The 27627-nt window shown below is 39.0% G+C and overlaps 1 protein-coding gene and 1 pseudogene across 1 annotated transcript; one reads left to right on the top strand and one right to left on the bottom strand.

Moving 5' to 3' along the window:
* Nucleotides 1–740: 740 nt before the first annotated feature.
* On the top strand, nt 741–823 carry LOC114210050 (small nucleolar RNA U3; annotated as a pseudogene).
* A 2404-nt stretch (nt 824–3227) lies between these two features.
* On the bottom strand, nt 3228–27627 carry MCHR2 (melanin concentrating hormone receptor 2). Its single transcript, XM_028104289.2, has 5 exons — nt 27446–27627; nt 19237–19446; nt 15073–15267; nt 12447–12566; nt 3228–3543 (listed from the first exon to the last, which is right to left on the bottom strand). The coding sequence occupies exons 1-5, from the start codon at nt 27625–27627 to the stop codon at nt 3228–3230; spliced, it is 1023 nt and encodes a 340-aa protein (XP_027960090.2).

Genomic DNA, 27627 nt, shown 5'->3' with positions numbered 1-27627 from the left:
ATAGGAAACAGGAGACACTGGATTTTTAATTCTTGAGATTGTGTAATGTTTTAGGCCTTAATTCCCCCCCCCCCCCGTGGAGCCCAGCATAGTGTCCTGGAGGCAAATTGTTATGTAGATACCTGTTGAATAATGAATATACAAACACCAAAAATCAGGATACAAATTTAGCATAATCTTTTGGATGGACATTGCTGTATCTGAGCTAATGGCTGAAAGGGCAAATAAAATAATTTAATACTATCCTTCCTAGGGTGAAGTCATAAAGGAGTCATAGCAGTAGGGCTGTTCCTAGCCTTAGGCAAGGGAGGAGGCTACCTGTAGAACGAACTAACTTTTTGGTATAGAGAGGTGTCAACAAAGAAACTGGGGATGGTAAAAGAAAATATTGTTACTTTTTATATTTTGCTTTGGGCTCATTCTATACAACTCTGTGAAATAAATGGAAAATTAATCTCTGCCATCCTGACAGGAAGCCCAAGCAAATTATGAAGAATCAGTTTTTTTTTCTAATTATACAACTTTTAATACATACTTACACAATCTTGATTTACTCACTGAACTCTCAGGAATTTGTTACAGTCATTAAGTGTTAACTTTAATGTTCTTGTTAGTTGTTTCTCACTGTCCCAAAAGGGACAGGAAAGTTTGGTGGAAAGAACTCAGGGCTGGTTTCTAGGTGCCCATTAGGGGTGGGTCTCTGGACACACACTAGACTGCGTTAAAAATAACTCTATCTTAAAACTATACTTTCAGGGATCATTTCTATAGTTTGTCACTAGAGAAGTTTCTCTGAATGTGCAAAAATAACGATCTTTCTGGGTATTATTTTTCTCATCTGTAGCATCTGATAATCTCTAAAGTATCTTTCAAGTCCAAGATTCCATGACCCCTGTGATACCATAACCCATGAAAAGCAGTAATTTCTAGGACTTCAGGTATAATACAAGTGCCTGAGAATCTGGTGTGATACTGTCATTTGACTATTAGCTATATTTAGGACACATTTTACTAATTCTGAACTCTTTATGCTTTGCTAAGGAGAAACTATGTTAAGGAAATATGAAATCCTTTATATAAGAAAGCCTTAAGAATACAAGCTACAAGCCAGAAGTAAATAAATATACAAGCATTATTCACTGATTTATATTAATTGGTCAACATTTAAATGAGGTACCTAAAATTGAATAAGCATATAGTTATGATTGTAAGTAATGACAAATAGCCAAGTATTAATTAGATATGGGAAACTGATCATCAACTTGTCTTGAAAGTAAACATGTACACATATCATGGGCAAAAATGCAAAACAGAGAATCTCTATCAGACCACTTCAGCAAATTTGCATCTGTGTGTGTGTGTGTATACACTTATGTATAGAAAAACTGTATAAAGGCACAGAAATGAATTTAATAGCCACCCTTTTTATTTTGTACTTTGATTAAATGCTAAAGTTCTTTACAACTCTTAATACATATAAATTAAAACAAATCACTGACCAATTTACATATTGGAATTATTTGAGGCCTTTTGGTAATGCTATTAGAAAAATGTCTGTGGGTTTAAAATCATTTATATCTTTAAATTCATAATATTTTCTGTATTAAAAAAGACAATGGAGGTAAACTCTTCAACTGTTTTTCAATTACCAAGTGACAACATCTGTGTATGACCCATCCTGTTGGGTCTTCAGATGTCAGGGTTACTCACTGAACCCTGACTATTGCACCTTAGGGAAGTGAGAAGGAATGTCGCTGGACTGTAGCCATGACGCAGCTTCTTCTGACATTGTAAAGGAGCACCTAAGCTCTGGGGTAGCTCTGTAGAACTCAGTTACAGAACTAAAATATCTCAGATGTGACCTACATCAGTCTCATGTTGTTTACATGACCTTTAACCCCAATATGTGTTTATATATTACCTTGTTTCAAAATGGTCTTTAGAAGATCTAGAACCAAATACATTGGGTTAAAAGTCATGTGTCTTGACAATTGAGATATAAAAAAAAATGGACATTAGGTTGTTAAAAAAGCTGGTCTCTGTGACTCTTTTCTGTAAAGGGTAGATTAAAAATCAGTTTAAGACATCCATGGAGCAAGTGATTTTATGATTTATATGAAGGAAGTGGGTTTATAGATTTCATCCACAAACAAAATAACAGTGTTTACCTTTGTTGAAAATACAGGCTTTAGAAGGATTTCTTTCTTGTCTTTCTATACAAAGTGCATGTTTTATATAAACCCAAAGAGGAAGAGATAGATATAATGAACATCTACCAATTTAAGGGGTATTACTTTTGTACCCTGGAACAAACACATACTGTACCTAAAGAGAATGTATCTGAGTGTATGCTTAACATCCTGAAGAATACTATTATTAAAATGCAGATGCTGGTTTCTACAATTGATAAGCATGAGAACAAAGCTAATGCAAAATATTTTTAAACCATCAACTAATTTCTTACAGATAATAGTTATTTCCTTATGGGGCTGTAGAAGAAAGCAAAGCCCCCCACATTGTTGACTCTCTCCAGAATGATAGTTACAGGTTGCCAAGGTGGTGCTTTCAAAGGACAGAAACAGGCAGACCTGGATATTAGCCCAGCTCTTATGTAGCTGTGCAGCATCAAGCCATCACTTAACCTTTCTGAGGCTAAGTAAATTAAGGTAATATGTACCTCATAGGTTTGTTACATGTGATCTTACATATTGCATATGTTCAATACATGGTAACTGTTATGTTAACAGGTGGAGCTGATCATTGAAGGCATTAGATTGGACCATATGAAATTTTATAGATAAAAAATGGACAAATTTCAGACCTCATTGTAAGGTGTTCCCCTCCTAGGAACCTTAAGAGCACTGTTGCAGTGAGCAAAGTATGGATGGCAAGGCCAGATTCCTTGGTGCGTTTTCAGTTAATAGTCATGGATGGCCTTTTTATCAGAGACTCGTTTATAATATGCTGAAATAACATCCACAACCATGGAGCTCAGTTATCTTAGACTATTCAGTTCCTTACTTCCAATGCAGACAAATATTTTACATCTTACTAAAGTTACCATATTAAACTCATTGCATTTGAATGGTTACACTTCCGTTCCATGCTACTAAGAGTCACAAGTACACAGGAAGGATGGACACAGACATGCTGTTTAACCTGCGCTTTCTAATAATACCAATAACATAGACAAGCCTATCTAGACTTTTGGTGATTCATGTACTCTCCTAAAAGCTTGATTTCAAGGTATTTTCTATATTGTTGATTTCCCTGTCAGTCACTCTCCTTTGCACTTGAGGCAGGCGTTTCCGGAAATTCCCACTCAGCACAATATAGAGAAAAGGGTTAATGCTGCTGCTGGCATAGCTGAAGCAGATGGAGAGATAATAGCCTACATGGAAGGCCAGCGTGGGCTGCTCCATCTGTAAGTTCACCAGTTGTATCACGTGATAGGGGGCAGCACTTAGGATAAAGACCGCCACCAGTACAAGCACCATCTTCGTCAGCTTCATCACTCTCTCTTTTGGAACACTGGGGTTGTAACTACAAAGGAAACATTAGGATAGACAGAACATAAATAACCATAGAAATTTTGGGCAATGATTTCCTAGAACTTTCATCAACAGAGATGTAATGCAGTTACCTTGTGCCCCCTGATATGTTGTGATGAGAAGAACTGATTTTCCTCCAAAACACGTAACTACAGTCTAATTGTGATACAATATCAGACAAATCCAGATTGGGAACATTCTATAGGATACCTGACCAGTACTCCTTAATACCCTTGAGGTCATGAAAAATAAGGAAAGAATGGGAAACTGTCATAGACCAGAGGAGACTGGGGAGACATGACAACTAAATACAATATGATATTCTGCATTGAATCCTAGACCAGAAAGGGGGGTTTAATGGAAAAACTGGAGAAATCCAATAAGGAATAGAGTTTAGTTAGTAGTAATGTACTAATGCCATTTTCTTTGCTTTGACAAATGCATCATGGTAAGGTAGGATATTAATGGAGAAACAATGTGAGGAGTATATAGGAACTCTCCCTACTGTTTCTGCAACTTTTCTATTAATTTAAAATTATTCCAAAATAAAATATATTTTAAAATCCCCAAGTTTTATCATGTTATATTATATTTAGACATTTAATAGAAATGTCCCAGGGACATAGTTGAAGCAGATGAATAAGCCTGAGGAATAATATAAAAAAAGCATGGCAACTGAAAGTCATTGTAAGGTAAAGATTCCTCTGCAGTTTATCTGCAGTAGGCACCATCATTCTTCTAACTTCTTCCATTTTGAGGGATAACTGGCAGTATGAGTTCTGTTTCATAAGATGCTCTTTGCATGTCTGAGAAAAGTGCTGGGAACAAAGTGATCTTCTTTGGAGAACTGTCTTAAAAGGGCTCAAGCATCCTCTCCAGCTGTCAGTGTCTTAATATTCCATGTGATTCCATTTCAACTGTCTCACTAGCTCAGCTGCCTGTGACACATTTATTTTAGAGGCTAAGTTATTTTTCTATAACTGTGGCTGCTTCCCTTTCCCATTCTAAACAGACCACCCTTTAAGAATGCAGTATTGCCAAAGAATTTCAAGAAGCTAAGTAAGAAAAAATGTAATGGGTCAATAGAACACCTAAAATTTTGGTACCAGAGTTTGCCATGAATTTTGACTCATAGTCAAATTGATCACCCATTTGACTTCTAGGGAAGATGGTGGGTTATAAACTCACCGTGTCCCATGGATACACCTACATAACACCCACATCAGTGTAAATAGCCTAGAAAATGACCCAAAGCCTGGCAGAACAGACTCTCCATGGTTAATCGTAGAGAAGAGTGTATATCAAAAATGGTTGGAAGGACAAAGAAGAACCAAACTGACATGTGAGACTGTCTTCAGGAGGGCAGAAAGCTGCATGCATGAATAAGGCAGAGGAGCAGACCCTACACCAGGTACCCCAGGCAGGGGGGACTTGAACTCAGAAGATGATTCTCCACATTTGGCTTTAAACCAGAGGGGCTTAACTTTACAAATTTTTATAATCAGTGAGGCTTAACACCTGGAACTTAAAAATTAACAAGCTCAGCTCTGGGAGAGCCAAAAGGTGGTAGGAACTGAGTTCCCACGCTTAAGGAGACAGGCAAACAACAGTTTCTTGGAGATATAGAATAGAAGCAGCAGTTTGAAAAATGCATGGGGCTTACTGGAAGATTTATTTACTAATCTCAGAACATTTGCTGGAGGAGCAGAGATCATTAAGAGACTTCTCCAAGAATAAAAGAGCTGGTGGTGCCATTTCCCTCTCCTGCCCTCCAGCCTAGATAAATGGACACCTAGGGAACCAACATGAACACTCTCTACCTGGTATGCTAACAGCGTGCTCCACCCCCTGCTCTCCTCAGAACTGACCTCTCCAACCAGCCCTTGGCAGTCCTCAAAAGTGGCTACAGGTCCTCTCCCAGAGCAGAACTATGCAAATTTTGCTAACCCTGCGTGCCCCAACCCCACATTCTGCGGATCTGCCTTCTCCAATATGCTTTTCGCTGGAGCCCATTCAAAACACTGCCACAAGCTTGGCAGTGTGCAAACAGTCCTGACAGTGGCCAGCAGCACTCCAAAGTGACTCCTGCCCTGGGAAGAGGGGAAGATAACCACATACACAAGTTCCACTGTGGCCCCAGCAGTGGGCTAGGGGCAGACATCTGCTCTGACTGCAGGCCCACCCACCAATGAAAGCTTCTCAGGGGACAACACAGGGAGAGTGCCCTCCAGTTCAATGTGACTGCAACTCTGGCAGATGCCTGGTTTGACCCAACTCAAGCCCAGGGCAGCCACATACTGATCCATTAACAACACAGGAACCAAATCCTGCCCACAGCAGGCAGAGAGAGCCATTGCAGATGACTGGACTGAAAGCAAATGCAGTTCAGCCATAATAGTAAGGCACATGCAACACATATAGGAGACACCCCCGGAAGTGCCAGGTTCTGGTGAATAGGGAACATTGCATTGCAGAGCACTATAGGACCTCTTTTTCATAAGGCCACTATTTTCAAGAGCAGAAGTTGTAGCTAACTTTCCTAACACATAGAAACAGACACAGAGTTAGATAAGATGAGGATCAGAGGAATGGGCCCCACATGAAAGAACAGGACAAAATCACAGCAAGAGAGCCAATGAAATGGAGATAAGCAATATGCCTGATAGAGAATTTAAAGTAATGGTCATAAAGATACTCACTGGACTTGAGAAATTACTGAAAGTAAAAATACACTAGGGGGAATTAATAGTAGAATAGAGGTATGTGTGCTGGCAAAGTGAACACAAAGTAGTAAAATAGAGGAAGCAGAAGGATGGATCAGCGACCTAGAAGACAGAATAATGGAAAGCAATCAAGCTGAACAGGAGAGAAAAAAAAAATTTAAAAATGAGAAAAGATTAAAAGTACTCAGCAACGCAATCAAGCATAATAATATTTGCATCACAGGGATTCCAGAAGGAGAAGAGAGAGAAAAGGGGGCAGAAAATTTATTTGAAGAAATAATAGCTGAAAACTTCCCTAATTGGAGAAAGGCAAAAGACTTCCAGATCCAGGAGGCACAGAGAGCTTCTAATAAAACCAGCCCAAGGAGATACACAGCAAGACACATAATAATTAGAATGGCAAAAAACAGTGATAAAGAGAGAATTTTAAAAGCAGCAAGAGAAAAGAAAACCTTTACATATAAGGGAAACCCCATAAGGCTTTGAGTTGATTTTGCAGGCAAGAAGGGAGTGTCACGATATAGTCAAAATGCTGAAAGAAAAAAAAAAAACCAACCCTGCAACCAAGAATGCTCTATTAAGCAAGACTATCATTCAGAATAGAAGGAGAGATAAAGAGTTCCTTAGACAAATAAAAGTTAAAGAAATTCATCACCTCTAAACCAACCTCACAAGAAATATTAAAGGGGATTCTCTGAGTGGAAAGGAAAGACCATAAGCAGGAGTAAGAAAAGTAGAAAGCACAAAAGAAGCAAAAATAAGTATATCTATAAAAATCAGCCCGGGGATTCACAAAATAAAAGGATGTAAAGGTTAACACCATGTACCTAAAATATTGGGGGTAGGGAAGTAAAAATTTAGTGCTTTTAGATCTAGGGTTCAAACTTAAGAGATCATCAACTTAATACAGACTGCTGTATGCATAAAATGTTATATATAACATAATGATAACCACAAATCAAAAACCAGTAATAGATATGCAAAATATAAAGAGAAAGGAATCCAGGTATATCACCAAAGAAAGCCATCAAACCATGAGAGAAGAGGGTAAGAGAAGAAAGGAACAAAGAAGAACTATAAAAACAACCATAAAATAATTTAAAAAATGACAGTAAGTACATACCTATCAATTATTACTTTTAATGTAAATGGACTAAATGCTCCAAAGATAGGGTGACTGAATGGATAAACAAGTAAGACCCATCTATATGTTGCATACCAGAGACTCATTTCATTCCTAAAGACACATGCAATTTGAAAGTGAAGGGATAGAAAACATTTATCATGCAAATGGAAGTAAAGAAAAAGCTGGAGTAGCATTACTTATATTGGACAAAACAGACTTAAAAAAAGAGACCATACAAGAGACAAAGGATACTACATAGTCATAAAGGGAACAATCCAACAAGAACATATTACAATTGTAAATATTTATGGAACCAGTATGGGAACACCCCAATATATAAAACCACTATAAACAAAAATGAAGGAAGTAATTGATGGTAATACACTAATAGTAGGGGACTTTAACACTCCACTTATATCAATGGATAGATCAGATAGAAAATCAACATGGAAACAGTAGCTTTGAATGATACATTGGACCAGATAGACCCAACAGATATATTCAGAACATTCCATTTCAAAAGAGTGGAATACACATTCTTTCAAGTGCTCATGGAACATTCTCCAGAATAGATCACATGTTAGGCCACAAAACAAGTCTTAACAGATTAAAGAAAATCAAAGTCATATCATGCATGCTTTTCTGACCATATGCAATGAAACTAGAAATCAACCACAAGAAAAAAATCTAGAAAGCACACAAATACATGGACGTTAAATAACATACTACTAAATAATGAGTGAGTCAATCAAGAAATCAAGGAGGAAATAAAAAAATATGGACACAAATAAAAATGATAACATAATGGTCCCAAATCCTTGTGATGCAGTAAAAGCTGTTCTCTGAGGGAAGTTTATAGCAATGCAGGCTTACCTCAATAAGCAAAAAAAAAAAAAAAAATCTCAAATAAACATCCTACTTTTATACATGAAGAGCTAAAACAAGAACAAACAAAACCCAAAATCAATAGAAGGAAAGAAATAGTAAATATTAGAGCAGAATAAATGAAACAGAAACAAAAAACCACAATAGAACAGATCAATGAAACCAGGACAGTTCCTCGTTTCATTGGAGATCAACAAAATTGATAAAATGTTAGCTAGATTCATTTTTTAAAAAAAGGACTCAAATAAAATCAGAAAGAGAAGAAATAACAACCAACACTACAGAAATGGAAAAGATCATAAGAAAATATTATGAAAAATTATATGCCAACAAATTAGACAATCTAGAAGAAATGAATAAATTCCTAGAAACATATAATTTCTCAAAACTTAATCAGGAAGAAATAGAAAATTTGAATGGACTGATTACCAGCAATGAAATTGAATTAGTATCAAAAAACTCCCAACAAACAAAAGTCCAGACCAGATGGCTTCACAGGTGAATTGTGCCAAACATTTAAAGAAGAGTTAATACCTATTCTCAACCTATTCCAAAAGATAGAAGAGGAATGAAAGCTTCCAGATTCATTCTCTGAGGTCATCATTACCCTGATACCAAAACCAGATAAAGACACTACAAAAAAAAGAGAACTATAGGTCAATATCTCTGATTAACATAGATGTGAAAATCCTCAACAAAAATTAGCAAACTGACTCCGACAATACATTAAAATCATTCACCACAACTAAGTGGGATTATTCCTGGGATGCAAGGTGGTTCAATATTCACAAACCAATCAATATGATACATCATATTAACAAGAGAAAGGATAAAAACCATATGACTATTTCAGAAGATGCAGGAAAAGCATTTTGCAAAGTACAACACCCATTCATGATAAAAACCCTCAACCAAATAGGTTTAGAGGGAGGGTCCCTCAACATCATAAAGGCCATATATGAAAAACCCAAAGCTAACATGATACTCAGTGAGGAAAGAAAACTGAGAACTTCCCCACTAAGATCAGGAACATGGCAAGGATGTTCTCTTTCACTACTTTTATTCAACATAGTACGGGAATTCTTAGCCACAGCAATCAGACAGCAAAGAGAAATAAAAGACATCTAAATTGAAAAGAAGCAAAACTTTCACTATTATGCAGATTCATGATACTATATTTAGAAAACCCTGAAGACTCCACTAAAAATATCTACTAGAACTGATAAGTGAATTTAGTAAGTTCGTGGGATACAAATAAATATACAGAAATCTGTTGTGTCGGTATACGCTAGTAATAAGTAGCTAGAAAGAGAAATTAAGGTACCAATCCCATTTACAACTGCAGCAAAATTAACAAAATGCCTAGGAATAAACTTAACCAAGGAGGTAAAAGACCTGTACTCTGAAAACAGTAAAACACTGATGAAAGAAATTGAAAATACAACAAACAGATGGAAAGATATTTCATGCTCATGGAATGGGAGAACAAATATTGTTAAAATGTCCATACTACCAAAGCAATCTACAGATTTAATGCAGTCCCTATCAAGATACCAACAGTATTTTTTTTCACAAAACTAGGACAAATAATCCTAAAATTTTATGGAAACACAAAAGGCCCTGAATAGCCAAAGCAATCTTAGAAAAAGGAGAACAACCCTGGAGCTATGACAATTCCAGATTTCAAGACATACTACAGAGATGTAGTAATCCAAACAGTCTGGTACTGGCACAAAAAATAGACACATACATCAATGGAACAGAATAGAGCGCCCAAAAATAAACCCACAATTATATATATGGTCAATTAATCTTTGACAAAAGAGGCAAGAATGTGCAATGGGAAAAAGACATTCTCTTCAACAAATGGTGTTGGGAAACTGGACAACTACATGCAAAAGAATGAATCTGGGCCACTCTCTCACACCATGAACAAAAATAAACTCAGAATGGATGAAGGACCTAAATGTGAGACCTGAAACCATAAAAATCCCAGAAGAGAGTACAGGCAGTAATTTCTCTGACATCAGCCATGGCAACATTTTTCTAGACAGGTCTTCTGAGGCAGGGGAAACAAAAGCAAAAATAAACCATTGGGACTACATCAAAATAAAAAGCTTCTTCACAACAAAGGAAACTATCAACAAAACAAAAAGACAACCTATTAAATGGGAGAAGGTATTTGCAAATGACATACTTGATAAAGGGTTAGTACCCAAAATATATAAAGAACTTACACAACTCACCACCAAAAAACCAAATACTCCAGTTCAAAAATGGGCAGAAGATAGGCACAGATATTTCTCCCCAGAAGACATACAGATGGTCAACAGACATGAAAAGATCCTCAACATCACTCATCATCAGGGAAGTGTATTCTTCCCTGATGTATTCTCATACATATCAGAATGGCTAAAATTAAAAAAAAGAAAAAAACAGGTGTTGGTGAGGATGTGAAGAAACAGGAACACTCTTGCACTGTTGGAGGGAATGCAAACTGGTGCAGCCACTGTGGAAAGAGTATGGAGGTTCCTTAAAAAATTAAAAATAGAATTACCATATGATCTAATATTGCACCACTGGGTATTTACCCCCCAAAATACAAAAACACTTATTTGAAAAAGCTATATGTAACCGTGTGTTTATTGCAGCATTATTTACAATAGCCAAGATATGGAAGCAACTGCAGTGTCCATTGATAGACAACGATAAAGAATGTGTGATATATACATATGATGGAATATTACTCAGCCATAAAAAAGAATAAAATCTTGCCATTTGCAACAACATGGATTGAGCCAGAGAGTATAACGCTGAGGGAATTAAGTTAGTCAGAGAAAGACAAGTACCATATGATTTCACGTATATGTGGAAGAAACAAAACAAATGAAGAAAGCAAAAAAAAAAAAAGAGAGACAAATAAAAAAAATAGACTCTTAAAAATAGAGAAGAAACTAGTGGTTGGCAGAGGGGATGTGGGTGGGGGGATGGCTGAACCAGGTGAAGGGGGTTAATTAAGAGGGGGTTGTGTGTGGGAAATCTAGTGATCTTGTCTGTCCAAAACAAATACAGTAATCTATTCTAAGGACAAATTTTAATAATATTTTTAAAATCCAACATATGTATTCACTGACTCACTCACTTGAACAACTTGGCATAGATAATTTCAAGTAGAAAATAATTTTTTTATTTTTTATTTTTAAAGATTTTATTTATTTGACAGAGAGACACAGCGAGAGAGGGAACTCAAGCAGGGGGAGTGGCAGAGGGAGAAGCAGGCTTCCCGCTGAGCAGGAGCCTGATGCGGGGCTCGATCCCAGGACCCTGGGATCATGACCTGAGCCGAAGGCAGAGGCTTAACCACTCAGCCACCCAGGCGCCCCTAGAAAATAATTTTTTAAAAAGATTTATTTATGTGTAGAGAGAAAGAGGACGCGCGCACAGGAGGGAGGGACAGAGGGAGAGGGAGGGAATCCGCAGCAGACCCTTCCCAACCCCCCACCCCTCAACTGAGTGTGGAGCATAGGCGGGGTTCCATCTCAGGACCCTGAGACCATGAGCTGAGCCAACGTCAAGAGTCGGATGCTTAACCGATTTAGCCACCAAGGCCCCCCCTAGAAAATAATTTAGATTTATTCATAGAGTTTTAGAGACAAATATCTTTAAAGGTTCTTCCCAAGTCTATTGTCTTAGGGTAAGTCTCTGGTTTTATTTAGTCCTAATTAATCTTGTCCTAATTATTCAAATATTAATGAGATCCCTATCCTCCAAATTAACAATTCAAAACACAAAAATTAGAAAGTTATACATGGCATCTAAGATATTTACATATGTACACAACTCTGCAAAGTGTACCAAAAAAACATTTAAATAACATTATTGATGACAAATACAAAAGTATTCTTTAAATAGTATCTTGAGTTCTGTTTACATTTTTATGAAACCATTACATCAGCGATTGCAACATTTATCACTGAGAGATCCTCAAATAGCTGCTTCAGAACATGTCCTGTTTTCAGAAATTGCTCATGTAGACATTAATGCCCATATGTCTAAATGTGGTATGTTTCAAGTGATTGTTGTTTAAAATTCTGTTGTAGATGTCTTAGGATCTCTGAATTGTTCTTTCAACAAATAAAGCAAAATAGGGTAAACACTTACCATCTGGCATCCTTATTCTGTTGATACATCTCCCACGTATAGCATAAAATTAAAATATAGCACACCAAAATCAAAGGCAAAGGGAAAAAAAAAGTTGTTATTGTCAAATAAAGTGTGTACCTGTAAAATGAGAGAGAGAGAGAGAGAAGACATGACTATCATATTCACAATGCCAGGAACTTTTACAGTTTAGGAGGCATGATTCTCTAATTTTTCAGGGCCCAGGATAAAAGTCCTTGGGGGAAAAGTTAAGGATCTTTGCTGCTTTGACATAGAGAAAAATAAAATAAGATAAAAACAGAGAGGGGGGCAAACCATAAGAGACTCTTAACTATAGGGAACAAACTGAGGGTTGCTGGAGGGGAGGTGGGTGGAGGGAGGGAGTAACTGGGTGATGGGCATTAAGGAGGGCACTTGATATAATGAACACTGGGTGTTATTATGCAAGTAATGAATCACTAAATTCTAGCCCTGAAACTAATACTACACTATATGTTAACTAACTTAAATTTAAATAAAATCTTGAAGGAAAAAATAAAAGAAACTGCAAAAAAAAAGTCTTTCTCTTCATTGTTTGCTAGCAACAGTGCTTATCTCTTCTCTAGCCAAGCCTAAGGCTACTGAGTACGAACAGGTGAGATATGTATTACCATTATCTTTTAGTGTTATTAACAACAATACAGAGTAGCAGGTAGCATTTATTATATAATAAGCACTGATCTGAGTACTTTACATACTTCAGTCCACTGAATCTCTGTAATCCCATGAGTACAATTGCCATTAATATTCTCATGTTACAGAAGAACAAACTAAGGCACAGTGGGGTTAAGTGGCTTGCCCAAGGTTATCCAGCTAGTAATGGGCAGAAGTGGGATTTGAACCCAGACAGACAGTTTAGCTGCACAACGCACACTTGTAATCGATGCTCCAGATGGCCTTTCAAAGGGCTTGTTGTGAAATGAGCCTGTCTTTTCCTTGGTGCTCCCCCAGGGGAAATGCTCAGGTAAGCCAGCTCCATTTCTGCACAGATGCCAGGTGTCTTCCTTCCTGGAAGAACCTTGGCGTTGGTGGAAGACGGCAGCCCACGTTGCATGGGTGTGGACAGGGTGGCAGGAAGAGAGAGCACCTGGGACTAGAGGGGCTCCGAAAGCCACACAGTGGTTCCAGTCTCAGTTCCCCATGAGAACTTAATTCTGGGAAGATCAACAGAGGCTAGAACCTCAGAATATCCTTTATGATAACCAACCAAAAATAGCAGAAGCAGATGCTGGTGCAAAACAGTGAAGCCTTGTTATTTCTTTGACACAGGCTGAAGTCCTACAGTCATCTCAGGTTGTGCTCCTCTTTAAGATACACTGCGGTCCATATTAATGTATGGGCCACCAGTGATTAAATATCATTTCACCTTTAGATTGGCAGATGGTTTTTATCTGTGAGTGCAGCCAGTGCTGGTGGGAGAAATAATGAATAAACAATTAATCCTACTGATGTTGCGGTCCTCTGGAGCTTTTCATTACTGGATTTGTAGCCTTGCAAGGGCCTCTATCTCCATCCCTCTTGGGCTGTGACTACATGATGCAGGAATGACTCATCTATTTAACAAGTGGTGGATGGGAAAAAGGGATCTTCCAGATTGACTTGAGATAATGTATGCAAAAAGCACCTAGCACAATACATGGCCCTTAGTAGGCCATCAAAAAATTTTAGTCATAGACTCCAATGCTGTGTTCAAAATTTCAAATAAAATTTTTGACTTAATTTTTCCTTTCAAATTAAAATGTCAGAAATCCCTGTGTTGGCTTCTGTATTAGTTACTGAGAGCTGCTGTAACAAAATACCACAAACCGGATGGCTTGAAACAACAGAAATTTATTGTGTCCATTCTGGTGATAGAAGGCTGAAAATAAGATGCTGGCAGGGTTGGCTCCTTTTGGATGCTCTGAGGGAGAATCTGCTCCGTGCCTTTCTCCTCGCCTCTGCTGGTTTCTGGCAAAACCTTGCTGTTATTTCGCTTGTAGATGCATCACCCCAGTCCCTCCCTCTGTCTTCGCAGGCTTTCTCCCTGTGTCTCCCTTCAAATCTTACTCTCCTCATGAGGACACCAATCCCTGGATTGGGGGCTGGCTCTAATCCAGCATGACCTTGTTTAACTTGATGATGTCTGCAAAGACCCTATTTCTAAATAAGGTCACATTCACAGGTACTGAGAATTAGGACTTGAATATTTTTTTTGGGGGGGGGGGAACACCATTCAACCACACTCCAGTGGCATACCAATAAGGTCTGAGTCTCAGTAACTCCTAGACCATTTTGGAAATTTTGGCCCTCCCTTGATTTTTGCATTCCTGCTGTGTCTGGTTGCCATGGATCTTTAAAATCCATATTTAAATAAATATATGTGTGTCCATTGAAGCTACATAATTAAACTCCAAATCTTTTTCTAAAGGTTACCCTCCCCTTAAATCAAGCTACCAACCTGATTGTGGAAAGCAGAAAAGTAAGTGGGGAGACTGCCCCTTAGGGCATCCCCAAGGACACTCTACGCAGTTGCTCACGTGTTGACAAGGAGGATGAAGCACTTCACAACTTAATTCAACTCTATTTTTCTTAAGTTTTAACAACCTACCAGAGTACATCGTCGGGGGATGTTAAATCAAAAGCACAACTCTCCACGCCGTCTTTAAATTTGATGACCTTCGAGTAGACCCAGACAGGCAACGCCAGAATGAAGGAAGCTGCCCAAAGGCCCAAATTGATGCGGACAGTCTTGTACCTCGTTCTCCAACTTGTAAGTCGAAATGGTTGGACGAGAGCCAAGTACCTGCAAAGCCAGTTAAGAAGGGTTTGGGAACAATCAATAAAAGCACTGAGCTCCAAGGATGAAAGGTTCATGACAAGAGTAAATTATTAGTATTATTATCCTCCCTGAAGCACACCTCCATCAAGTTACATTTTTAAAGAGCTGGCTGGTACCCGCAGAGAAAACAACTCTTGACCCTGCAAGTCTGAATAAACCACTCACTGAAATAACTGTCATTTCCACGAACACACTGATAATGGTGAAATTCAGCCCTGTGCAAACTCTCTCTTTACAAAGGTGCTTCCTATATAGGCTAGGCTCTGGAAAACTTGGTCTCTGAGTCGGGGTTTCCTCCAGGAGGGAGAGGCTCTCTTTCCAGTAGGATTTCCTGCCATGGAGGCAGGAAGGAGGCAAGTGCTCTGGCTGGTAGGAGATCCTGCCGGCAGGATGAGGCTCTGGCCCGCCGGGACAGACATTTTGCCCAGATGGCTTTCCAGTGGGGCCCCGAGGCTCCTGGAGGTTCAGTTCACAGAAATCACAGACAGTGAGGATACACAAACGTGACTAGTACAGACAATGCAAATTCCTCAGGGAACTCAGGCTGGAGGCCAGAGAGGGGAAATGGGCTAATTTCATAGGGAAAGGGGTTTTCTTCTCTTTTTTTCTATTTCTGATTCAGAAAAAAAGGATAATCATTAACTAAACTTGAAGTTCTGACATATCAAGTATATTTGGTTCTCTAGAAAATCCAAGAAGAATTTCTCAGAGCCAACTGAAAGCCAAAGAGCCTAGACCCAGAAGGAAGAGTATTTGTGAAAGCACACTTTTGCTGGAGGTGCGGGTGTTGGAAGGCAGCGTTTGTAGACATTAAATTAATGTAAAATATGTTTTGATGGTCATTTAATTTTTGTAGAGCTACTTAAGGAAAATTTATAAAAATAAAAAATTTCCTATCCCTTGTTCTTTCAATTTTGCATAAGAGGCAGGACTTTCTAAGGGAAAACTTAGTTAAGGGACCCTTTGGGATGCAGGGAGATTCTTGTGGCCCAGGGTACCCCAGCTGCTGCTCCTCCTCCTGCATACCGCACCTTCATCACCTGTGGCTAAGGAGAGAAGGACCCCTCCCCACCCCTCCTGCCCCTGCTGGGGAAGGGGATGGGGTAGTGATTGTACCGCAGCCCAGCCATCATTCTGTCTGGGATTAAAGGATGATGGAGTCATGGCATCAACAGATTAGCAAATCCTCTCTGATTATATCCTCACCCCAACATCCTCCTTCCGCCAGCTGAAAGCCCCTCACTGGTTTTCCGTCGCCTTTCAGATAAAATTCAAAATTCTTACCATTGCTTGCAAAGTCTTTCTCCACCTGGCCCTGCCTGTCACTTAGGCTGTAGCTTGTGTCCGTCTTTCTCTGGCCTTCCTTCAAGCTCTTTTCCCTTTGGGGGCCAGGTGCATGCTGTCCTACCTGCCTGGCAGAATCTCCCTCTAATTCCTCTTGCTCTTCCTTTGAGTTTCTATTTAACAGTCTGTGTCTCAGGGAAGCTTCCCCTGACCACTCACTCTATACAACGGGCTCATGACTATACATGCAGATCGTAGGGGAACTCTCTTTTCCTTCCTAATATGTATCATTGTGTGGAAATACACATTCACCTGTGTGACTTTTCACTTAATGTGTGTCTACATCTCAGGAGTGAAAACCCCACAAAGGCAGGAACCTTGACTATTAGTTTAATGTTCTTTTATCTCCTGTCTCCAGCATAGTTCCTGGCCTATGGTCATACTCAAATATTTGTTGAATGAATGAATGGGGAATTTGGCTTCTACTTACTGACTTTTGATGTTCTAGAGAATTTATTTACAAAAGTAGTCTAGGCAGCTTTCATCTGGAGGTATATGTTTTTAATATTTTGGATGTTTACATAACTTTTTGGTGTTGATTTGGAGGTAGTACCCACTACTGAAATATTACACATACTTGTAGTTATTACTAATCAGAGAAAGAAGGATGAAAATTATCAGAAACACTTAAAATTTATGCTCTATTGAATTGGCAATTGAAATGACTTAATGTATAAGTACTAAGGCTTACTGATAGCACTGACATGACCAATATCATGTTTATGGCCCTGCAAAGAAAACGCCATTTCTTTTTACAAAATTGCAGATATTGTTGAAGTTTTATGCATTTAGTACAGTTGGAATGTCAAGAAATGCTGAAGAGGAAAAAGTTCAGTTTTATAGAAATGATTTCCCTTCTTTAAAGAAAAAGCCGATGCTCTCCTGCCTTCAGGGTACAAGGTATGAAGAAGCTTTTCTTATCTCTGAGAATGGGATTACGATTGGTTAGGACCTGTACTTTAGGTTGCTTTCTTGCAGTGGGCCTGCCCTGTGTCAGCATTAGCTGGCTTCAGCTGAACTAACCAGGCCTACATAGTACATTGATTTTAAAATGTGGTGTTAATTATAAATTGAGAAGCACACTCTATATTTCGAGAATTCTTTTACAGGAAGGCAACATGTTATAAAAAATGCATTAAACATCACCATCATTATTCATGTCTGAATAATAATGATTCCATGAATGATTTCTTTGAACCTTGCTATTCCTTTGTTTATTCATTTGAAAAACTGCTCATCACTCCCCACCCCAAAGGCACATGTGGAAGGCTAAAAGAGGCAGAGCTCAGGAAGGAGTCCCGGATGGACCCAGGAAAATTTAACATAGACCTCAAGACTGACAGTCATTCATTCATCAATATTTTTTGAGCTCCCCTGTGCCAGGCAGTGTCACGCAGATACTTGGGATATATTAGTGATCAAAGATCCTGCCTTTGTGGAATTTACATTTGAGGGGCAGGGGAAGCTGAACAATAAACAGTACACGCATACAGCCACACACAAAGTAAATTAAACTATGTGATATATTGGCAGCAAGGGAGAAAGATAAAGTAGATCAGAGCAAGGGGGAAGTCAAGTGTGCTAACTTGGGGTAGGGATGGGAAGATGGATGGAGATTTTAAGTGGGTTGTTCTCTGAGGCAATTCCTGTTATGCCTATTACCGTGTCTTTAGGGCTTGTTTCTCTTTGGGGAATGCTGCTAAGACCTAGTCTGGAGGTCCTAGCATCTGGATGATGCAGGGACATCCTAGCTTGCCTGTTTCCTACAGAGGCCAGATAAGGAGGTAGTTATGAGCAACCTGCCCTCTCTAGAGACAGCCTGGGTCTGAACTGGGCTCCACCACTCACTCGCTCCACAAGTACCCACCATCACTGTCATCTCCTCTAATAACAGTTTACATTGTTGGTGAATATGGTTAAGGCACATTCCAGGTCACAGTCGAAAGCACTTCTAATGATGTAAAATGGCAGCATTTACATTAACCAGTCATAACAAGGGGTGTAAAAGATGTAAATATGGTCTTCCTGGTACTGGAACATCTCTTCATAACTACTCAGGAGCCCAAATCTATTCCCCAGATTCCTTCAAGCTGCTAGGTGATAACAGGAGTCTGTGAGACATTGAACATACCAGTGAGACATTGAACATACCAGAAATAGCCCTGGACAGAGTGAGGAGACCTACTTCAGTTCTCAGCTCTGCCAATGACTCACCATGCCCCTTCAGAAAAGCCCCTCACTTCTTGTGTGAGGGGCTCAGCTTCCTTATTGCAAGAAGGATGCACTCATTCTGGTTTGCAACATTTCATGATTTCAAGATATTTTTATCTTGCAGTGAATTATAAATAAAACTGAAGTTAAAAAGAATGATTTGCAAGAAGGAGATTTTAGTGTGTTAAGTTTTCCATTAAAAATATATATTTCTATGAAAGTTGGAAAAAAGATTTTTGAGTCCTACAATGAAACAAGCAAAGGAAGAGGAACGTGGCTGTTACAAACTAGCACCGATTTTGTTTAAATTGGGATGACGGTGGGGAAGCACAGGCGCTTCTGAATTATGTTAAGCTATTTCAAAGTTTCTTCACTTACCTGTCCACACTCATCACAGTCATGATGGCACTACAGGCGAGCTGGTTGCAGGTATCCAGGGACGTGATAATGGTGCAGAGGGGCCCCCCAAACACCCATTCTCCTCCCCGGGCCCACTGATGAATAAGAAAAGGCATTCCAACGATGTGAACCAGATCAGCCACAGCCAGGTTGCAGATATAAATGTCAGGAACAGTTTTTTTCCTGGACCTGAAAGAAAAGCACGGAAACTGAGGATTGATATTGAAAGTGTGCACCTTCTTCAGTTTATGCCACCTGTTACAAATTGTTAATTATCAAAATGAATTTTAAAAGAAGTTAAAGGAAAACCTACACAAATGCACATACGAATGCCTAGTCTTGTGCATATTTAAACATTCTGGACTATATATCTGACAACTAACTGTGGGGGCTTAAAAATATGGCCACAAATTCTCCAATACAGCTTTCAAAAGATGGAATCTGGTTCCCTCCCTTTGAGGGTGGTTGAGCTTAGTAACCCACTTTTCACAAATGGAATATGGTGGAAATGACAATGCATGACATAAGAACATAAAGGCATTACAGGGTTCCTCCCTGCTCCTCTCTTGGATCACTTTCTCTGGGGTAGCCTGCTGCCATCTTGGGAGGATACTTAAGCAACTCTGTGGAGAGGTCCACATGGAGAGGAGATGAGGCCCCCCGCCAACAGCCAGCACCAGTCTTCCAGGTGTGTGAATGAGCTACTTTGGAAGTAGATGCTCCCGCTCCTGCCGAGATGACTGTTGCCTTGGAGGACGGTTTAACTGCAACTTGGTGAGAGACTCCGAGCCAGGACCACCCAGCTAAGCTCTTCCCGGATTCTCTCCCCTTGAAATGGTGTGAGATAATAAATGTTTATTGTTTTAAGCCACTAAGTTTTGGGGGTAATTTCTACATAGTAACAAATTATACCAACTCTACGCTCACTCAAGCTAAAGGCTTAGTCCTTGCTTATGCCTAGCACCAAAAACAGCTGAACAGGGAAAACAAATGGCTTCCATTGTATAATGCATTTTTTTTTCTCCACTCAAGTGGAAGTCAATCCTGATAGGTCATTGTTAAAGAAATTTCAACCTTTACTTAGAAATATTCCAACAAAATCTAACCGAATAGCGAAGACTATAAATTAAGACCCTGAAATCCGGATAGTGTGGAGATGAAATCTGAAGAGTAAACTGGTAGAGGGCTCAGAGAATGATCTCGTGGCTCCTGCCGGGGAGAGTGAATTCAATGCTATCTAGATATGACACTCTGTAGGCAAAAGAATTTTTCTAGGAGCAGAAATTTAAATTTAAAATTCAGGTGGTCCCTATGTTCAAGGAGTTGGAACGTTCAATAATAAACAGGTAACATCTTTATCTGGGAGATAATATTCATTAATTCAACAAATATTTTATTGAACACCAATTATATGTCAAGCATTATATTGTGTTCTGAGGCTGCAAAGCTAAGTAATCTATAAATTGTAACATCGAGGAGTTTGTAGTCTAGATATGTTTAAATAAATGAGCACTGCAGTGTGATGAGAGAAAGCTAGAGCAAGCACAAGGAGTACACAAAAGGGGCCTCTGCCCCTTCCCCTGGGGACAGTCAAAGCAGATTTCTTGACAGAAGTGGCATCCGAACTGAGGACAAATAAGACTTTAAGGAGCACATAAAAATTAGCCCTAAAATATGCCACAACTGCTAGCTCAGGGCTTTGCTCTGTGGATTGGAGGCTAATGTGTGACTTTATTATTCATTGGCTGAAAATTCTACAGCCTGTGACCTTTATTTCTAAGCCAGAGAATCCTTCTGTGAGACTAGTCGGCGAGGATATTTTACCCAGGCCCTGGCAAGTACATGTTGTGTGGGAAGTTGCTGCCATTGATAACCTAACTCAGCAACCGCACTTTGGGCCTTGTTGATGCCACTATAAAGAATGTTGGTTCCTTGTCCCCAGCAGGTGGTGACTCATATCAGAAAGACCCAAAATGAGAAGAGATTTGAAGAAAAGATCTTGTCAACCAAAAGAGCAGCCAAGTGACTGTCCTTGGTCTCTCATCCTCTGTCTTCTCCAGGCCTTTGGCAGGGGAGGGGTGGAGGAGAATAGACCCTAGAGGTCAGGTAGAAAGAGTTCCACATTAAAAAAACAAAAAACAAAGCAAAAACACCACAAAAAACCCCCATAAATCTTAGCCTCTAAACAGATGTTATTTCCATTTGAATTGGGATATAAACCATAAGTGGTTGCTTAGGGTCTAATTGCAGCAATTAGATTCACGGCCCTTGCTCTTCTCTAGACAGGCACCCATCATTTACTGATAATGAATTATGGTAATTCTATTGTTGAGGACAGTACAGGCTATTAACTGGCAATTAAAAAGAATTAAATTAAGTGTTTCTAGATGATATTCTGTATAGAAAAAGAGAATTCTGAAGCAAACGATGATCTGGGCATAAGATAGTAGGGCAATAAAAATAATACATTATGTTTATCATTGCTTTCTTTACTAAAAGGGACAACATAGGAATTAAAACAAAAATAAAGAGAAATTGTAAAGTCTCTACCTATACAACTTACATTCTTTTTTTTAGATCTAATTTATCTCCAGATTTTCTGTTGACAGACTTCATTAGATTTCTCTCTCTCATGACTCAAACATTTAAAATAAAAAATGTAGGCTAGTGATCATTTTAGCTAACATGTTTTCCATATGGTTAACATAGCCATATGTAATGCTCACTAATTTGAAGAATGATAAAATAAATTATGGTATTCCACAGTATCCTACAATAAATTACATAGTTGTTACAAATCATAGTTTGCAAGAATATTTAATCAAAGGGAAACCTACTGATGAAGTAAAAAAGTCCCAATTATGTATGTAGCATAAATTTATGTAACATTTAAATAATTTATTTCAACATGTGTTTAAAAATATGCTGGAATCGTGTATCAATTTATTACAATGATTACTTATTAGGTAATAGTAGTAGGACTGATTTGACTTTAAAATTTTTCTATTAAAAATGTGTTTACATGTTGTAGTTGGAAATAACAATATATGCTATGGATTAAAGAAAACTGCTAAAACATATAACACCACACATGCAGGAGGTTGCTTTGCTGATCAGCTTGCTCTCAAATCCATTTCCCACCCTTCTCCAGCTGTGTTCCTAGGTATTTTTGTCAACTGGCTTTTGGTTGGTTTTGGCCATGGGAAGCACTTTTGGAGGGGAACCTGGAAGATGGAGGAGAGGAGAGACCAGCACATATCCTTGTTCCTTCTGCTGTTGGCATCTCTGGGCAGTGGCTGCATTCCATCCATGGCTCCACCTTCATCCTGTAGCCCCTATTCCATGGTCCCAGATCCCATTATGGCTATAGGTCCCACCAGGCAGCCCAGACTCCCGCGGTCTGTAAAACCACCTGCCTCCTTTTCTCCATCCAGCTCAGGGCCAGGAGAAGGGTGGTGGTGTGGGGTGGGAGATGGTGGTAGAACACAGTAGTAGCTTCCTGCTTTTGTGTATCTCTGGGTTGCCTTACCAGCCCCTGTTGGGCATTTAACTCCAGTTGAATTAAATTCCTATTGTGAGCCAACCCCAGTGGGTTAGTAGTGATTTTGTGGAGCACTGTGCTAAGAAGAATTCTGAGTCTTCACACACACAGGCACTAGTTACAGGACAAACCTGCACACAGATTAGAGATGATTGGCATGGATGGGAGAGTTTAGGGTCGAGTGACATATTTGCCAACCTTGCTCTAGATACATAGTACAATACAGTTGAAAGAGAACCTGACTGGGAATTCCATTTTCATTTCTACACCCTTGTGTCCTTGGGCAAGGCATTCAACCCATTTAGATTCCAGAGTTGTCTTGGTGCCCTGGACCATCGCAAGGAGGCTCTCTCAACAACTTTCCAGTTCAGGGGAATAGATGTAGCTGAAAGGTTCTGCAGTATCTGAAACATAGTGTATGTGTGCAGCAAGAGTATGGTCAACCCCAGCGAGAGCTTACATATGGCTGACACTCTGAGAATGGCTGAGGGCTCGGTCAGAGGGAGCCAGTAGTTATGATTTAAACGGGGTGGGAGAAAGGAAGAGGCCTTGTTCTAAGTGTTTCCCCTCCCCATTTGTCTTAGCAACTGGTCTTCCACCATTAGATCGTTCGTGTTCCTTCAGGTTAATGCACTGACCCTCTTGTAATCTCTGTATAAAATGTAGATACCATTGGGAGGGTTTAAAGTAAGGTGTTTCAGTAATTCATGATTTAGTGTGAACTTGTTGACAGGGAGTTGAGGTCAGGGAATGACAGAACGAGGAGGACTTTTTATTTATCAGGAAGAAGGCCATCCCTTAGAGTTTTTGCCCACATGAAGCTGTCTGTCAGGTGAAAGATGTGTTCAGGAGATGGGGGTGATGGACTGATGGAGAAGGACATCCTCCCCTTTGTGGAAGTAGCGCCCAGGGCCCACTGTGACTGTGGAACTAATTGTGTAATGGAGTTCACCAATCTCTCTCTGAAGAATAAAAGGGAGAAATGATGATGTTATAATTGGCCCAATTTCCCTCCTACATTTTCTAATCTGGCTTCCTTTTGACTAGCTGTGAATTTAACGCATGACAGACTAGTAATCATCTGGCCTCACTACTTTATAGTCACCTCCTAATGCACAAATTACTTCTTACTTTTAAAAATAGCCACATAGAGGGCGCCTGGGTGGCTCAGTCATTAAGCGTCTGCCTTCGGCTCAGGTCATGGTCCCAGGGTCCTGGGATCGAGTCCCACATCGGTCTCCCTGCTCCGCGGGAAGCCTGCTTCTCCCTCTCCCACTCCCCCTGCTTGTGTTCCCTCTCTCGCTGTGTCTCTGTCAAATAAATAAATAAAATCTTTAAAAAAAAAAATAGCCACATAGAACCTCTTATTCTGGAAACTCCATCTTCCTTCAACCTTTTTTTTCATACACGTTTCTAGTCTTCCTTTGCAAAGTCAGGAGTTAGTTCATTGATTGCTTTCCAGCATTGCTAATGATCTTACTCACTTTTGGTTCTATTCTTCCTCTTCTGAGACAAATATTCATCATAAATGGGAAAGTCCCTAAATCTTTAAATGTATCTATTTCTCCTTATTTTTAGTGTAGTCTTAGGATTTTAATTAAGCCACCCATCTGGTAAGAAGGTAACAAATAAAAGGTCATGGCAAGGCATGATGAAAATATTAATACAAATTGCCTTAAAATTTTTGGAGAGCAATTAAAAAAAAAAGGTTAGATAAATTCCAAGCCAAAAAAAAAAATGAAATTAATTTGCTTTCACATGACTTTTGAAAGACTAATACATTTTTGGAGAGCAATTTGCCAAGAAAAATATTAAAATCCTAGTAATAAAAATTAAAATTAAGTTGCTCCCAAATGTTTTTTGAGAGACTAAAAGATTCATCTTAAATGCCCCACTAACATATATCTTCTCACGTATTATCTATAAAGTGGTACTGATACAGAGAAAAGACAGGTTTTTCACAATCATTGCAAATAAATTAGTCAGGATGATGGCTCAGGTTTTCTTTTCTCCAGTTAAATGATTATTTGCTTTATGTTGAGAATCTGGTTCCAGGAATTATACCTCAGTATTGACTTCTAGAAGAGTTCATTTTCCACATTTCTTCTTTTTTCCAACTTTGTCTCCAGATGAGTAGATAGGATCAGGCCATTATTTATTGGTGTAATTTGAGGGGAACCAAAATTTTCTCTGGCCCCAAATACCTCTTCAACAGCTTGTCACATGGTCTGAAATCTAACATTGAAGAGTCTTTGCATATAAAAGTTGCCTGTAAAAAATGCAGCCATTTCTGCAGGGCCAACACATTATAAGAACTTGATTTCTCCTCAATGGGGCCAAGGCTTTATGGGTGTGAGGCGTGAGGCATGCTACATATATCTCTAAGAAAGGACAGTAAAAATACTAAGGAGTATGAGGGGAAGATGGAGAAGTGGACAGGAGCAACCGGCAAACAGGAGCGAGCTAGAAACATTCTCGTGTTTCTATTAACTTTCTACTTGGCACTATTCCCTCCTTGAGGCTTCCTGAGAATATCTGATTACTTTTATTACCCTTCCCAGAACTCATTATGTGAGCCATCCTTTTTTTTTTTTTCACTTGATTGTTTATAATGTCTTGTATTGTTTTTCAAATTTATATGTTTAAATCTTATCTTTTCCACTGGTCTATGAACTTTTTAGAATCAGATGCTGCCACATTTCTTTGGTAGTTTCATAACCCTTGGTGCTGGGTTTGCAGTAGGCATTAGTAATACGTATTGCATTGAACAACTTCTAGCGCTTAAAAGAATTAATGTAAAATGCTTGATATTCCAGAAACCGATATTGCACTGTATGTTAACTACCTAAAATTTAAATTAAAAAAAATAAAATGTTTGATATTCACAAATGGCTTTACAGGACACAATAAAAAATGCCTGAATTCATTGAGAGTAAAATTCTAATATACTAAATAAATTTTCAATTATGGATGGTGTAAAAATACCATTCATAATGGTACATTTAATGGCAGAGATAATGACAATAAAAATTTGAAAGTGGGCTTGCTGGTGAGAAGCCCCCTGGAGAAAGTGACCAGTTATGAGCTTTCTCAGGGATGGTGGCTGTCATCTCCATCACCATCCTGAAGGCTGCTCTTACTCTTAATTGGTTCTGTGAGGATTCTTTTATACACATGGTAAATCCAACCATCTTTCTAGTTTTGATGATTTTTTAAAAAAAATATTTATTTATTTAATTTATTTACTTAAGAAAGAGAACAGGGAGGAGCAGAGGCAGAGGGAGAAGCAGGCTCCTTGCTGAGCAAGGAGCCCGATGTGGGACTCTGTCCCAGGACCCTGGGATCATGACCCGAGTGGAAGACAGATACTTAACCAACCGAGCCACCCAGGTGCCTTGATTTGTTTGTTTTTATCAGTGTGGAGAAAATAGCCTGGTATTTGCAATCATGGGATCTGAGTTCAATGCCAGGACAGTCTGGCTGTGTGATGATGGACAAGTTACTTTCTCTCCTAGGCCTCGTTCCCTAAATGGGTATAATAATAGTACTGCTCTTCTGAGGATTAAATGAGATTGCAACTGTGCTTTGTAAGTATAATATGCTACACAAAAGATTGTTGTAGTTATGTGTTAATATAATGCTGAAAACACCTACTAGGAAGTACTTTTGAATGTGTTTTCTTATAGAGAAGCATGGATGAAATTTTCTTTAATGATGGTTATAAGCATGAATAGAGACTAGGGCAATAACATTTAACATCTTATGTTGATTAAAACAAGTGAAACTTAAATGTGAAAATAATCAGGATAGCAAAGATATCAAGCAGTGATGGGGCACACTGACTCTGTACAGTAACTCTGAACCATGGGAAACAAGTAAATCTATTCTTATTTTCCGTGTTGAGCTCTATGCCCTGGGGTTGAGAGGAAGGAGGAAATTACCTGAATGAAGTGGGAGATGTGAAGCAAAGGTAGGAGGTGTTGGGAGCTGATGTCTCTCAGTTTGACCTATATGGGGCTGGTCTACACCGAGGGGAACAGCCCACACTCTGTGATGGACTGAATCTTTGGGCAATCAGGTGGAGTCTCTCTCTCTCTTGCCCAAATGAGTACAAAATAGTCTCTTTCACAGCCTGAGGAGGACAGGTTGTTGTTGTTGTTGTTGTTGTTGTTGTTGTTTTTTAAATAAATATAGAAACTCCATCTTTATTCGCTGTACAAACATCTCTGGGCTGTACACAGGATAACTCTTATTGTTGAAAGTTGAAAATAAAATGGTTGCATTGCAGTTTTACTCCATGCCTGGGCTCCAGCTCTAGAGATTCTGAATCAATTAGTCTAGGATGAAACTATGTATTAGAATTTTTGAAAGCTCCCCAGGTGATCCTATATGGGGCTAAGATTGAAAATCACTGCTCTAAAAATTCATTAACCCAGCAGTAAGCATTGGCTTAGGTCTTTTCATTTTGAGTTTTGCAACTCAGATGTTACTTAATACATGATGCAAATATCTGTAGAATCTTCTTTAATGATCTTAACCAAATATTTCCAAAACCAATTTCATTAAGAACAATCCTATAGAGGGAAAAGGAGTCATTTAGTGAGTATAGAATGTGCCTAAATTATGGAAAACAGTAGAAGCTCTTACCTTATTATAGTGAATACGATGAGGATGTTGCCAACCAGTCCCATTGAACAGATAATCCCAATCATAGAAGGGAGGATGATTGTATCTACAATGCTGAGGGTTTGATAAGCAAACTCTTTATTGCAGGATTTGTTCAAAAGTTCAGCAGAGGTGTTCCAACAGGATGAGGGCAGTGAATTCAT

Source organism: Eumetopias jubatus, unplaced genomic scaffold (genome assembly GCF_037043125.1).
Source record: "Eumetopias jubatus isolate StellerSeaLion01/CBP00866 unplaced genomic scaffold, mEumJub1_p1.0 scaffold_6, whole genome shotgun sequence".
In the NCBI taxonomy this organism is placed as follows: Eukaryota; Metazoa; Chordata; class Mammalia; order Carnivora; family Otariidae; genus Eumetopias; species Eumetopias jubatus.
Note: the sequence above shows the minus strand (reverse complement) of the source record. Positions and strands in the feature narration are given on the sequence as shown.